The sequence below is a fragment of the Neovison vison genome, chromosome 5 (assembly GCF_020171115.1).
Source record: "Neovison vison isolate M4711 chromosome 5, ASM_NN_V1, whole genome shotgun sequence".
Classification (NCBI taxonomy): Eukaryota; Metazoa; Chordata; class Mammalia; order Carnivora; family Mustelidae; genus Neogale; species Neogale vison.
The window spans coordinates 87,489,248-87,505,459 of NC_058095.1; the positions used below are offsets into that span (position 1 = coordinate 87,489,248).

At 43.4% G+C, this 16,212-nt stretch overlaps 1 protein-coding gene and 1 pseudogene across 1 annotated transcript in view; one reads left to right on the forward strand and one right to left on the reverse strand.

Moving 5' to 3' along the window:
• Positions 1 to 16,212, forward strand: part of LOC122906946 — a 441,004-nt pseudogene that overhangs the window by 222,357 nt on the left and 202,435 nt on the right.
• The window catches only part of LOC122907409 (serine/threonine-protein kinase LATS2-like), a 171,393-nt gene continuing 158,654 nt past the window's right edge, over positions 3,474 to 16,212 (reverse strand). Inside the window, 6 exon segments of the mRNA XM_044250286.1 lie at positions 3,474 to 4,413; positions 7,810 to 7,916; positions 9,678 to 9,860; positions 10,895 to 11,477; positions 12,826 to 14,198; positions 15,434 to 15,566. Of these exon segments, the coding sequence (XP_044106221.1) occupies positions 3,919 to 4,413; positions 7,810 to 7,916; positions 9,678 to 9,860; positions 10,895 to 11,477; positions 12,826 to 14,198; positions 15,434 to 15,566 (2,874 nt within the window). The 3' untranslated portion in view covers positions 3,474 to 3,918.

Here is a 16,212-nt window from a genome sequence, read left to right on the forward strand (position 1 = left end):
TAATCTGTTATCTGGCCTTCAGCCCAGTTAATTCACTGGAGCTGAGCAGGAAGAGAAGACCAAGAGTTAAGAAGTGAATGGAAATCTTTTGGGATTCCCTTAAGTACCAACACTCAAATGATGCATAAAATTAGAACCATTGCTTTTTAAGAATACGCACTTGAATATTAGGCATACACAAAAATGCTCAACCTCTTTCAAAATGAGAGGAATGTCAGTAGTACATCAACACACACACACATTTTAACTTAGTCAATGGACAAAGATCAAAAAGGTTGATAATATACTCTGCAGCTGGCAAAGCAGTAAGTGAATACTCCCATATGTTTCTCTTGGGGGTATATATTGGCATAATACCTGTGGTCAGGTCTAAGATTTGATTTTACCCTACTTATAAGCTAAGAAGTTAGCCTGTCATTCTTTCATGAATCCTGAAATAAGACAAGGGACTCCAGGAGCAGACACACAGGACTTTATTACTCACCGAACATTAAGCAGTATGAGCATTGGTGTGTTTGCACAGATCTCCTTGCCCCCAAGTCCAACAGGGGAAGAGCAAGAGACCCAGAGGGATTCTGCTGAGGTACCCTGAGCCCGAGGAACCTGCCCCTTTTATAGCAAGCAATAAGCAAGCTTGCTTTTTTTTTTTTGTCTTAGAGGGAGGCATTACTCCCCCACTCAGGGTTCCTCGCTACAAACCCTAACCTGAGAAACAGTCCATGTGAAAGTGGTCAGGGCCTTGCCTTCTTGGTATACCCAAGAATGCATAGGAGAGAGCCATGGAAGAGTTCTCCCAAGATCTCTGCTAGGCAATCTGGCAATAAAAATTACAAATATACTTAACTTTTGACCTAGCAATTCCACCTCTAGGAAACTATCCTATATATATACTTGCACATGCACAAAATGATGGCTATAGAGGTTATTTATTCCAGCATTATTTATAATAAAAAAATCAGAAACTGAAATGTCTGTTGATATGGGACTTTGCTTAATTATAATACACCTTCATGAAGAAATACCACATAGTATAATAAAACATGATGAGTGATAACTTAGACTGCCAAGTGAAGAAAACAGATGCAGAAAGTATTCATAACATTCTCCCATTTGTGTAAAAGAGGTAAAATGTATGCATTTTCTTGTGCTGTGTATGCTTAAGTTTCATTTTTTTTAAGGACACACAATAAACTGTGAGAGGTGAAATGAATGGCTCGAAAAAGCAGTAGGAGACATTTTCTTGTATATCCTTTTACATGTTTTGGTTTTGAAACTATATAACTACTCAAAGGAGTAACTGAAAGAAAACAAACTATCTTCTGAAATTCCACCAACCATTTTATTTTATTTTATTTCATTTCTAAAAGATTTTATTTGAGAGAGAGAGAGACAGAGCATAAGCAGTGTGAGGGGCAGAAGGAGAAGCAGGCTCTTTGCTGAACAAGGAACCTGATGCAGGGCTCGATCCCAGGACCCGCATCATGACCTGAAAGGAAGGCAGACACTTAACCGACTGAGCTACCCAGGCATCCACGTTTTGATTTTTGAACCATGTGATTATAACTATTCAAAAAGATTAACAGAAAGAACACAAACTATAATATTTTCTGAAATTCCAACCAACCATTTTAAACCAAAGTTCAGGGAGTTATCGTAGTACTTTTAGTTTAAGTGTCTCACGAAGGGAAATCAGCTCCTGATCAGGATTTATTTTATCACCCACCATACATATTTGATATCCCACTTATTCCACCTGCTGATCCTAGTGAAGTATATTTTGTCAGCGCCTTACGGAGGAGAAGATAGGTCACAGAACCATACCCTGACCTGGACTTTCTGTGTATAACCTGAAAACCCATTTTTCCCATACCCGACCCTTCCTTCCTGAGCCAGAACCCTGTCTGGGGAGGCTCTTCTCCCTCCCTCTCATGACAGTGCCTCCATCAGCAGTTGGCAGTCCTGGCTGCATATGGATAACTGAGAAACACATTGATAAGAGCAAGAAATTACAGATTCCAGTACGACATCACACCAAAGGATTTGGATTCAAACTTTTAATAATAAATTGTGCCAGTAGAAGCTTTTCAAAGGCAATGATATATCAATAAATAATAGTTAAATTGAGTTCCTGAGAAAGAACCTACCACATGAAAGTATGTCAGAGCACTGTAAATAACAGGGCGTTACTATAAAATAGCGAAAATACTGACAGTCACGATACAAGCACAGCAGACTTCAGAATTTGCCATTCATACAAATGTAAACCAGTACACAGTAATTGTTTTTTTTTGTTTTTTCTTAGTTTAGACATTGATAAACTTGTAAGTGTTGTTGCCTAGATATATACTAAATAATGGATACATTATGCTAAAAAATTCAAGGAAAAATATGTGGAATAACATAATGAAAAATATGACACATCAGATTTTTAAAAAGCAAAAAAGAATTGAACTTTTTACTGAGAAATAAATCACTTTAAATAGGAATCATACTAATTTGAAATAAGGAAAATTTTGTGTGTTTATCTATGTAGTTATATATACATCTACCCTTCTAAGAAAATACATATGGCTTATTTTTTTATTCCAATGTCATTTTGAATAATCCTTGCTGTTTTACAAAGATTAGAAAAGTATATTTTTAAAACCAAGTTAAGATTGATACTTCAAAGCACACCAAAAAAAAAAGTGAAAGAATTAAATTTCATCATGGTCATAACACCTCCCTTGTCTACAATGACAGGAGGAATGACACCACGCAAACTGTTCAGTGCGGGCAATGTCCTGGCAGCCGGGCCGTGGCCACAGGGTTCCACTTATCAGCTATGCCAATGAGAGTATACTGACTAGCAAAATGGACAGAGTTCGATGATTAACTTAATATTTTTTGGCATAGCTAAATTAATCCCTTTTGATGTATACAAGTTTAGTATATGACAAATATTTAAGTTTACCCCCCAAAGAATCCAATCATACCCAAGACGCACACACAAAAATCACTTCTCAGTTACACATCTGCATTTCTTTGACAAAACAATAAGGGATACAATCATAGCAAAGAAGTCACCCACACGATACGTTATCAGCAAACTGTCTAGAACATCTCATTTAAAGATACTCAGTAAAAACATATTCACAGAACCTGCTGTGAATGGCAAGATATGGTAATTTTATAATAGAAAAACCCTGCTCATGCAGTACTCTCTACACAGCAGACATCTGACATCACACCCACATAATCACCTTGCTCACGCTTCCTAGTATACTATCATATGCAAAAAGCAAAAAAAGAAAAAAAAAAGAAAGAAAAAGCAGCTTTTAACATTATATCACAATTTTGAAATGTGGGAAAAAATATAAAACAAAAACCACTGCGTGAATAAAATGGTATCAGTAATATCAGAACAGTGTTACCTTTTTTTTTTTTTACACATTATTGCACAGAGATTTCTTATCACATGTTCTTCAGTTTTTGTCTTTTCCTAAATGTGAGTAAGTGCTATGGATAAAATACAAATGTAGAAAATAACAGCAGCATGATTTGTCAAAGTTAATCCCTATAATTTAGTAAGAAAAATGGCTATAAACAAAATAAGTGCTCTTTCTAAACTGTACTAAATTTTTAAAAATATTGTTTTAATGCAGTGAAGGTCCTCAAAAGCCAATTTCAGTTCAACGCAATGTTGACACCTGTCCCCCACCCCCATCAACCAGAATCTGCTAGACTTGAGTCCTTTATAAAAAAGCTTTTTTTGTTTGTTTTGGGGGTTTTTGATGAAGACCAGAACTTCAAGTGAAGTAACCAATGGACTAACTTGAACAAAGAAGACCTCGACTCTCAATCAGGCCTGTTAAGAAACCAGCTTTGGGCCCCCTGGACCTCTGAAGAAGCAGAGTGTCAGGGACTCCAAGTCACTGTCTACACGTACACTGGCTGGCAACCTTCAGTCTGATCCGCCATATCAGAATTTTCCAAATCAGAGTCCTCAGCCTGTGAAGCATCTGCTCCTGAAGGCTTTGGGCACCTAAAGGGATAGCCATTGTCATCAAAGAACCTTCGGAAAGTGAACTCATAAAATGCATGCTCAGGGTGTTTGTTATTTGGAGAGGTGAGTGTGTCCCAGGCCTTCGTGCTATCTTCACTAGCATCGTTCCAAGGGCTTTCTTCATCTACAGGGTCAAAATTTGAGGTGTCCATAGGGTGGCTGATCTTGGGGACATAGGGGGTGGGCTGCTTCCGGATGTCACTCGAGAAATCAATGGCCCCGAAGAATGGATGAGCCTTCAGGTCGTCGGCCCCATTCCTTCCCAGCCGGTGGTCGGCTGCGCAGCACAATTTGGTGATGAGGTCCCGGGCCTCGGGGCTCAGCTTGACCTGGGCTGGAATGTGGAGTGTGTTCTCCCAGTTTATGACCTAAGAGACAACAAAACTAAAGTTTTCCTTTCTTTTCATATTTTAAGTTTCATTTAGGGCAGTTCTGAGATAGTATGTGATGACACGGCTTTTAACTAATTGGACTTTGACAATGGGAGGATATTTAGAATAGATCGAGGAGCAGCAGGTGCAAAGCTGAGCAGCTATCAAAGGTCAACATGGGTAAGTAGCAGGCTCACAGCCTGAGGCGGGGGTACGTAAGCCAAACAGACCATAATAGACGGACTTTCTTCTATCAGAAATACAGTTAAGCAAAAGAATTTTGTGATTTCCATAAAAATGAAGAGGCCGATCACTGGAGTCATTTCTTTAGCTTATGCAAGAGATTTCTATTGAACCATCATGGTTTGCATTCAGTACTTATTATGGCCAAGAGATGGTCCACTGGGATTTTGTTTTAAAAAAAAAAAAAAAAAAGACAACCTCACATAGGAGAATAAAGGTGACAGAACCTATGGTCTTGGCCTCATGCTTGTGACGGTCAACTGCACAGACCAGCCATCAGGATGTTTAGTAAATACATTTGTCATGAAGTTCATCTACTATGAAGAGAAAACCTAATGGACGTCTCTATTATTTATACTTAGAATCAGGATAAAGCAAGGCCAAATTATCAGGCTACAGGCAGGGGTGACAGGGCACTGGTAAGGCATGGAGATAGTTGGGTGTATGGGTGGGAGGGCTGGCTTGAACTTGAGTAGTTGTTTTAATAAAGCTAAAATTATAAAAGTCAAAGAAGAAAACATAGGGGAAAATCTTCATGACATTGGATTTGGCAACAATTTCTTGGGTATAATACCAAAAGCACAGGCAACAAAACAAAAAATACATAAAATGGGCTTTATCAAAATTAAAAAACTTTTGTGTACCAAAGGACACTATTAACGGAGTGAAAAGGTAACCCCCAGAATGAGAGAATAAAATTGCAAAGCATATATCTGATTGGGGATTAATGTCCAGAATATATAAAGATCTCCTACAATTCAACAATAATAACCTGATTAAAAAAGAGCTAAAGACTTGAACAGACATTCTCCAAACATGTGCAAATGTCCACTAAGCATATGAAGAGAGGTTCACTCACTATCATCAGAGAAATACAAATCAAAACCACAATGAGATACCACCTCATACCCACTAGGATGGCTGATTAAAAAAACAAGTAAAATAAGTGTTGATGAGCATGTGAAGAAACTGGACTCTTCATGCATGGATGATGGGAATGTAAAATCATGCAGCCACTGGGGCCAAAAGTTTTGTGGTTCCTCAAAAGGTTAAACACAGAATGAACACATGATCTGGCCATCTCGCTTCTGGGTATGTAACCCCCAAAAAGAAAGCAGTACTTGTATATGTAATCATGGTGACAGCAGCATTATTCAATCACCAAAATGTAGAACAAGCCCAAGTGACCCATCACCACATGATGTACAGATAAATGTGCTGTACACATACAGTGGAATATTCTTCAGCCTTATAAGGAAAGGAAATTCTGATATGTGCTACAGAATGGATGGACCCCAAAGACATTATGGTAAGTCAAATTTAGCCAGTCATGAAAAGACAAATATGGCTATTACACTTTCATGAGGCACCTAGAGTGGGCAACTTCATAGACACGGAAAGTAGAAGAGAGGTTATAGAGTCTAGTGGAAGAAAGAAGGGGAGTTATTGTTTAATGGGTACAGTTTCTGTTTGGGATGATAAAAATATCCAAAAACAGGTAATGGTTACAGTTGTACAACACTGTGAATGCACTCAATGCCAATGAACTGTAAAATTAAAAATGGTTAAAATGTCAAATTTTATCACAATAAAAACATTGGGTTATTATCATGCAGGCAAATTAGTGAACAGTTCAGCAATTCAATTAGGATACAGATAATGTCAAATTGCATTTTTATTACTACCTGAGTGAAAACTAAGCCTTCATTTAGGGTTTTTCTAAGTAAGGGATTATTAATTTAAGGCCTAACATAGACTCTGGGACATATGGATATTTCATAGAATTGTTAGTAAACACCTATGTTGGTGGTTAAGTGCACTGTTAAAGGAAGTCTCAAAGATTTCATCAGCCTCTCTGTTCAATCCTTAAGTAATCAAATCATTTATTTCAGAGAATGGCTATCATTCTATCATTCTAAAACTAGTTATTTAGTATTAAATGATTGACAGAGTAAATATTCTTTCCAACTGATATTAGAAATATGTAAAACTGGGGCGCCTGGGTGGCTCAGTGGGTTAAAGCCTCTGCCTTCAGCTCGGGTCATGATCCCAGGGTCCTGGGATTGAGCCCCACGTCGGGCTCTCTGCTCAGCAGGGAGCCTGCTTCCTCCTCTCTCTCTGCCTGTCTCTCTGCCTCCTTGTGATCTCTGTCTGTCAAATAAATAAATAAAATCTTAAAAAAAAAAAGAAATATGTAAAACTAGCCCAACCACACAGCTGATAATCTGCAAACGGTAATATAGCATATAATGCAGTATAACACTCAAAGAAATAACTGGTTTCTTTAGGTCTAGTTCATAGAGTTTTCAGTGTTTTTTGCAAAGTAGGCATGGGTGGCAGCAGAGAATGGATGTACAGTGCACCTTTAAAGCATCTCACTGTTCATGGTTCAAGATGGTGGGGGGCCACTGGTTCAAGTAAAACTTCAGATACACATATGTATCAAAACACAGGTCTCTCTCTGCTTGACTTATTTCACTCAGCATAATCTCTTCCAGCCCCGTCCATGTTGCTACAAGAGTTGGGTATTCATCCTTTCTGATGGAGGCATAATACTCCATAGTGTGTATGTACCACATCTTCCTTATCCATTCGTCTGTTGAAGGGCATCTTGGTTCACTTATTTGTGGAGCATAACAAATAGCATGGAGTACATGGGGAGTTACAGAGGAGAAGGGAGTTGGAGAAGGAGAAGGAAATTGGAAGGGGGGGGTGAACCATGAGAGACTATGGACTCTGAAAAACAATCTGAGGGGTTTGAAGTGGCGGGGGCGGGGTGGGAGGTTGGGGAACCAGGTGGTAGGTATTATAGAAGGCACAGATTACATGGAGCACTGGGTGTGGTGCAAAAATAATGAATACTGTTATGCTAAAAATAAAAAATAAATTAAAAAACACCTTGCTAACCAATAAAGCTTAACATTTGGCCACAAACAAACAAACAAACAAAAAAACACAGGTCTAACTTTGTGGCATTAGTAAAATGAAAATTTTTATACAGGTAATAATAATTACAATACTTTAAAATACACAACTGACAATCCAACACTATTCAGAATGAAAGGTCAAATGCTGAGTGGAGATGCATGGGTTCATCAGAAAACCACGTGTGTTTGCAGCAAGTGGATGCATAGGCTCATTAGTTCCTACCTTCAGTTGCGTTTCTGTGGGAGTAGGGGCCAAAAAGGGCGGCTGCCCCACCAGCATCTCAAAGAGAATCACACCAACACTCCACCAGTCACAGAGCTGAGTGTATCCTGAAAGACAGAGTCTCACTCAATTCCAACACAGGCATGTATTCTTCTCAGAGAAGAATTTTGTGAAATCCTCAAATGCTAACTGACTGTTAAGGGGGAAAGCATGTTCAAGCAGCATACATGTTATGTAAAAGAAAACCAACCTACACAAAATGCACCTCCCTGCACGTGTGGCTCAGAATAGAAGGCTGGATGGGACACCTGCCAGGATGGTGCCAGTCTTCATGTATTCTCTTCTTTTCTACCATTAATCTGTGATAAACACAGGATGCTTTTGTAATAGAACTTTCTAATTTTAAAAGCCTATTGTTATTATTAGCAACACTACTAACCAGGATTTTAAGTCCTTAAAGAATGCACAAAGACATCAATTAAAATAGGACTAACTAAAAAACAGCAAGTGCTACACCTGCCAGCCTCAAGGGCTTCCTGGGGAGGCTTGCTAAGTTGATTTTGGAAGAAGCTGAGGAATATGGAGCAGAAGAGGGAAAGGGGGCCCTTTGGCAACTGAAACAACTGTCTCCTAAAGACACAGTGTAACACACTCATGGAGCCAGGCCCTTCCTCACCGAGCTCCCAAGACGCAGTAGCTGAGGCGGGGCACCCTGCAGCTTGGGCAGGCGGGGCCGGCCTCATCAAGGTAGCAGAACAGGTCCATTTTTCTTTTATTTTCTCCCAATTTTCCTTCAGAGCTCTGTATCCCAGTCCTAGCCATGCTCTAGTCCTGGTGTCACCTGAACATTGCCAAGCCTGAACTGGGCCTTAAGACCTGCCGGCAGTGTTTGCTAACTCTGTTCTCCCGCATCCCATCTCCTCCTGCCCTGGTGTGGCACTGGAGGTGGTAGGGTAACACCAACCTGTTTCCTGGACTGCGGCACGTGTCAGGGTGCCAGAGACACCTCCCACCTCCCACTGGGAGAGGAAGGAGAGAACTACACCTTTCCGGGGCAGTGAGGCCGTTATTCACAACCACCTCTCCAGGTAGTTATTGTTATGCCTGTGGCTCTGAGTGGTTAAGTGATTTGCCTTGGATTTCCACAGCTAACAAAGAAAACTGACTTGAACAGACTTCAAAGACTCGAAACAACACATGTGAAAAGACAGACCACCGCCCTTTGGATTTACTGCATTGTCACTACAAGCCCCACAGCTATCACTGAAAGGTTCCTCTGGTACTCAGTCAAATGAGTATTTGATAGAATAGCCACACAGATCAATTTTACTGAATGCTTGTAATTTCACGCATACCACTGTCCCCAAATCTCACCTGCCAGCACTCCTGGACTAACAGAGGAGAAAGGGAGGAAAACAAAACTAGCGTTCTGTCACACTTCCTAACCAACTGGATAGGCTATAAGCAGCTAGGAACCTGGGCATGTACGGTTCAGGCAGACTGAATAGTGTCCCTGTGCCCTCAGAGTTGTTTCTGTCAAAACCAGTTGTGGAGATTCTCTTGGGTTCTAGAGCGAAAGTCCACACCCTACACCCAATCTATCCCAGCCAAAGCTAGTGAGGCAGGTCTAATGGTGTGTGTCCTCTTTCACCCCAGAAGCCACAGCAGCTGCAAAACAGATGTGAGACATGCTGGAGGCCTGTGAGGGAAATAATTTCCTCTCGGACTTCCACAAGTACAAAAAATACAATGAGAACATTCAGCCTTGGAAAGCTGGAGCTGGAGAGACTCAGAGGTCATCTGGCTCCACAGGTTTGAAGTCAAGATGGCTGCCAGTTGGGCAGCTGCCTATGGCCGGAAGCACAAACCTTTTCGGAGGAGCACTTCCGGCGCAATGTAATTTGGGGTCCCAACCAGTGAGTGTGCCAGACACCTCTGGTGCTGCTTCCTGGCTCTCTGCTCCAGAGTCTTCAGCCTGTCTCCACATCGACAATTAGACACGTCATCCCAGAGGTCGCTGGGTTCCATGCTGTCCTGTCTGATGTGGCTCCCTTTCACCCAGAAATCAGGGGCAGTGAAAGAACAGAATAAAAAACAAAGTGAATTTCCACTATTCAGTAATGCAACAAATCCGCAACTTCAAAGGGGGAAAGTAATTCAGTTCAGCTCCAGACATATTATAAGAAAGGATCCTCCCCAGATGCTCTGCAGGGGTGGTCCATAATTCCTGGGTGTGAGATTCAAGTCAAGAGGTAACAAACACTAAGAAAGATGGATGAGGCAATAAGAGGAGCTGGGTGCTGTGCAGGGTGACAGTGTGATGTGCCAGGAGAAAAGCTCAGGTAACTATGGGAATACCAGACATAGCACTCTGGTCAAAGTCTACTACCTGTCTGACAAGACATGTTTCAAGATGAGCATGGAAAAGCATGAGACGACTTAAAAATATAAAAAAAAAGTGGCTTTAATGCCAGAAAAATGGGAAAGATTAAATGATTTAGGATTAGTTTTGAGTTAAAAAATAAATGCATGAGGCTCAATTGATAAAGCATGCAACTCTTGATCTCGGGGTTGTGAGTTCAAGCCCATTATGTGTAAAGATTACTTAAAAAAAAAAATCTTACTAAAAAAAAAGACTGAGCCATGGTATTAAAATAACTATCTCAAGAAACTGAGTCATAAGTAAGCTAATGGCCAGCAGAACATAGAAGATGGAGTTAACCTATATCTGTACTTACAGATACCTATAGAGAGGGTCACATTAACTAGAAGAGAGGACTCTTGGGAGGTTGTGAGACTTATTTTTTAAGGGCATAGTGATGGTCCCCAACAAAGGTCCCATGATACCCCATAGCCTATTGTCCTAAAAATACTATAGTAAAACTTGAATCCATTATTTAAAAAACTTTTTTTGCATATCATACTACTGCTTCAGGGAGAAAAGGATGTCATGACGAATTATAAAATAACGGAAAACAGATAATTTCAAATGATCAGGAACCACCCAGATGGGAAAGAGTTGCCTTAGATGGTTTAGTTATATGTCTAGATGTAGAAGATGGATGTCACACATCTAAGACAATACCTTTCTAGTAGTATTTGGAATTGTGAGTCCACCTGAACCCGGTGCAGAGGCCAAAATCTGTCAGTTTGATGTGACCATCAAGATCTATCAAAATGTTGTCTGGCTTAATGTCTCGGTGGATAAAGCCCATCTTGTGGACACTCTCAATGGCCAGAGTCAACTCGGCGATGTAGAAGCGGGCCAGGTGCTCAGGGAAGACCTCCATCCGGATCAGCAGGCTCATCATGTCTCCCCCTGGGATATAGTCCATCACAAAGTACAGGCTGTCCTTGTCTTGGAACGAGTAGTAGAGTTTGACCACCCACTCGTTGTCCGCCTCGGCCAGGATGTCCCTCTCAGCCTTGACATGAGCCACCTGATTTCGGTTCAGGACATCCTTCTTCCTCAGCGTCTTCATGGCATACAGGGCATGAGTGTCCACCTTACAAGCAAGGCATACTTCTCCAAAGGCACCAATCCCCAGGGTTTTGATTTTCACGAACATGGACTTGTCCATTTTGGCCCTCTTCAGCCTGTTGTAATTAGACTCCTTCTGGTAGAGGATCTTCCTCATCTGTTCCTGCTCAGCTTCACAGAGTCCAGCCTGTGGGGAAGGAAAACAAGAAAGTCATGTTAGAGGAGTCTGCGGGAGGAAACAGGTGGGACAGGAGATACAAGGGTCCTAACTTAATTTATGGAAACAAGAACACTGAATGGGTCCAGTATACTACAAGCAAGACAACAACTGGTTCTGTTCTTTATATGCTTATGTAGACACAAGTCTGGAATCTAAAAGGAAGACAAAATGGGTGATTTTAGGCTCCAAAGGAAATTTCTATAAATAAAAATCTGCAAAAAAAAAAAAAAAACATGAAGGGACCACAAAGTTCCTAGAACTCTAAGAGCAATCTAATAATTTAATAGCTTAAGGAAAATGGGAACAAGGAAAAGTCAATGAAAACGGGAGAGTAGAAAGGACAGAGATTTGATTTTTAGATTCTGGAATGACTGGCTTTGTATGATTTAAATTTATTGTAACATTTTATTTATTTTTTAAAAGATTATTTATTTATTTATTTATTTGACAGACAGAGATCACAAGTAGGCAGAGAGGCAGGCAGAGAGAGAGGTGGAAGCAGGATACCTGCTGAGCAGAGAGCCCGATGTGGGGCTCGATCCCAGGACCCTGGGATCATGACCTGAGCCGAAGGCAAAGGCTTTAACCCACTGAACCACCCAGGCACCCCTATTGTAACATTTTAATTTAGATCATTTCATTAATCACCTTCTCTAGCAGATTAGTGTCAACTAAGGTACATTTAAAATATTATTTACTCGGGCACCTGGGTGGCTCAGTCAGTTAAGCATCTGATTTTGGCTCAGGTCATGATCCCAGGGTACTGGGATGTCCCTCTCCCTCTAGCCTCTGCCCCTCCCCCTGGTTGTGTTCTTTATGTCTCTCTGTCTCTGTCTCTCTCTCTCAAATAAATAAATAAATAAATAAAATCTTTCAAAAATATATATTATTTGCTAATTTAAAGGATACATAGATTATTACCAGATATATTTTCCCTTATAAATCCCACAATTTCAATTTGTAGAATCTCAAACTTTGTTTCTCCTCTTTCAAAATGTTTAAATACCAGTCACTAACAAATTTTGTTAAGGAATAAGTACACACCATAAAGATCGATCTGGTAATCTGCCTGTTGGCTGCATCACACTCAGTGTTCACTGCTCCCCTGCAGAGTCAAGGTGAACGGGCAAGGGAGCCTGAAATATGTGTCATTTCTCTAAGGTGTTCACCCTGTAACCGTAGCATTGCCCTGTGAGATGAATCATTTGTCATAAAGATGCATAAAGCAGAAACAAAAAAGGAATTCTGCTGTAATTCCTACTACCAATTTAGGAAAGAGCCAGGGCCAAATGATAAGAACATAATTAGAAATTACTTTTGCCATTTCCTGTTCTAGCTGCAACCTCCGGTTGACCTTCTGCTGGTAGGTTTTTATGACATTTTCCACGTGCTGCTCCATGAAGAACTTAAACGCATACGGCGAGTAGCTCTTGATGCGAGATTCCCTCTTCTCTTCATCTCTGCTGTTTTTCCGAACAGGAACAGGAGAGGTCTGAATCTGCTTTTTATCCTTCCCCACTTTCTCCCCTTTGGCATTTTTGTGGCTCTTGTCACTCCTCTCGGCAGGCTCGGCAGCCTGGCTGCCTCGGAGGCTCTGCTCCATGCCCACACACAGGCTGTCCATGTCATACTGCTCTGACGGGCACCTCAGGTCTGGGCTGCCATAGTCAACGTCCAGCGGGTATGCACTGGCGCCCCCCAGGGGCAGAGGGTGCTCATCCTTGGAGTCCAGACTCTCCACCCCTGGGCTGGGCGCAGGCACCCAGGCTGGATGGGAGGGCCCCATAGCTGTCTGGGGCTCGGGCCGCATTACCCTCACACTCTTCACTGGGTGCAGGATGTGGGCGGCCGTCACAGCCGTGATGGTGTTGGGGGAGGGCATGGAAGGCTCCGTCTTGCTGGGCACTCCTGCTCGGATGGGCACGGCCACTGGCTGCTGGTGGTTGTTGAAAGAGTTGGTTCTGCTGGGGATGGGGCCTTCAGGCAGGAATGCCACGTGCTGGCGGGGGGGTGCCTCCAGGCCCGGCTTCTGAAGGGAGTCGCGGCGGGACAGGGTAGAGGACTGCCACTGCTGGACAGGAGGGCTGCTCATGTCATAAAGGTCCACGTTGAGGCTGTTTCTGGAGGGTGTGATCAGACTCTGCGGGGGGCTGTCGCTTGTGAACACCTGGCCCCGGGAGCCCATCATGTGCATTTGGTGGGCCTGTTTGTGGTGCGGGTGGGGCATGTACAGCCCTGTGGCCCCTCCCGTGGGTGGAAATGCATGGCTGACCCCCGGCTGCACGGCTGGGCCCTTGGCAGCAAGGTTTGCGTATGCTCCTGCCTCCTTGTTTTGGAAGGAGGGGCTACGCTGGATGCCATAGCCCAGTGGCTCCCCAGGTACCAGCACGTGTGGCCTGTAGTGGGGGCCTTGCAGTGGGAGGGGTTGGCCCCCGGGGCTGGCCACTGGGAAGTTCATCCCTGCAGCCTCCATGTTTGTGGCATAGCCTTTGGGCTGGTGCTGATGGCCACCAGGCACGCTGTGAGTGCTTCCAGTGAAAAGAAAGTCCATATACTGACGAGGTACCTCCTCCAGCGTGCTGCTGCCCTCGTAGACTGCCCCACTCATCTGATGGTAGGGTGGGAAAGGCTCGCCTGTTCCTTCAAAGCTTGGCCTCCTTGGCACGGGGGCTGGTGTGATGCCCTTTCCTGCAGAGGAAAGAATGGGGACATGGTATTAGAGGGGAACCTGCTCCGTTGGCTCTGGCTCTTTCAGGCTGGTGCCTTGCACTGGCCATGTCCTTGGGGTCAACAATGCTGTACAGGCTCTGAAATGACCCCAGGTCTTCTGGAAGGCCCTCCCACAGAGGCTAAACTCTGCTGTGGGCAGATCCGGACGACCTTCTGGGTCAAAGGCTCTGCCCCACCCATCAAAGGCCCCTCACAGGGACACCTGGCAGAGCCGAGAACCTCTACAGACATCATCTAGGGCAGAAGCACAGCCAATTACTTTTCCTGGGCTAAGAAGATGCATCAGCAAATACATGTCAAAGGCAAATGTAGAAGAAAATCATTACAGACATAGGCCTGCATTTCCCCTTAGAGCTGTGCTCCAAGACAGACCCTGGGACTCTAAGAATCTTGATTTGGAGAGCCAGCAGGCAATCATTCAAGGACCTTCTATCAACAAGAAAACAAGTGTCTGTGTTCTCTTAACAAAAAAGATACAACTTCCCACTCAATAGAAATAGAAGAAGTGGGCTTTATCAAAGATCTTCTACAAAATAAGGAAAACTCTTTTTGCTAAATATCCAAAAATCCCTTATCATTCCCATGGACCTCAGCCACCCAAAACTTCTCATCTGCTCCATCCTCGGAGAGAAACATTCACTGAGATCCAGTGAGACAGAGCATGTGTGCTGGTGTGTCTGGCCCCTCCCAGGGGACACTGCAGGGGCTGCCAGTCCGGAGAGCTGCCTGCCAGCCTGCTCTGAGGTAAGAGTGTGAGCAAAGATGTGTTCTAAGATCAATGAAATAAACCTCCCTTTTCAAAGACTCCTTCATAAGCCTAAGAGAAAATAGAAAGAACATTTTAGATCTCACTCTGCTGGGTTGCCTAACTTTAATATCCAGTGGGTTTTTTAATCTTCCCAGAACAAAGCATATATACAAGCAACCCCCGCTCCCCCCCACCCCCCCACCCCCGCCCCCGCCACAGGAAGTACCACAGGCTATTTCAGGACCCAGGTAAGTCCTGTGATTGGCCACCTGCTGCCTCCCCTCACAGGGCCCGAAGGCAGAGCAAGGCAGGCCCAGCTCACCACTAAGTGCAGTGAGGCAAAGGGCCAAGACATAATGTGCTGGCCGGGGCCATACTGGACCTCCCTTTTTGTAAGTGGAGTTGTGTTTTTCGATCCCTCACAGTGCTGCAGGTCTGAGCTCACCTGGCGAGGTCTGCTTAATGACTCGCACAATCTGCTCGTTCCTCGGGTCCAGGTAGCCCATCTTGCTGATGTACTCCAGAGCGGCTTCAATGCTCCGGCTCCCGGTCTGCTTCAGAGCCCTGCCTGCCATCTCCTGGGAGGAAAGCACAAGGCTGCTTCAGTGGGTGGTATCAATGCCTGTCATCTTAAAACAAAGCCACGCGAGGACTTGCATTGCCATCATGCTCAGGACTGTTGTGATATCTGCCCCTCTGTGCCTGCTGGGGTCCTGCAATGTGCCGCAGACAAGTTTCAGAATGAGCACAGTTGGCTCCTTGTCCTCAGGTGCCTTGTGACAAAAGCTCCCACACACTAAACCATAGGCTATTTAGGATACGTCACAAACACACTGGAATTTTGATGGTGGACCTGGAAGAATCTTAAGTTCTGCTTCTCTTAGAAGACTTCTGTGATTGCACTGATTCTGCTTTGTGGGCAAACCTAAAACTAGAACAGTTTAATGTGAAGAATGGCTGAAGTCAGAGACGTTGGCTTTAACCTCCTCTGACCCCCAGGTTAACTTGGAGAAAGAGGAGGAGGGGAGGGTCACCAGAGACATTTATAAAGAGCTTGCTGAATGCCCTTAGCTGGCTATGGTAGCTGGAACTTGCACTTGGGCTCCTGGTCTTGTGGGAGAAAGAGAAGCCAGGCCCTAAAGGAGCCCTCGGAGAAGTGCCCAGCATAGGACAAGCCCCCTAAAACTGCTTGTGGGATGAACAAGAGAAATAAGCTGGGGACCA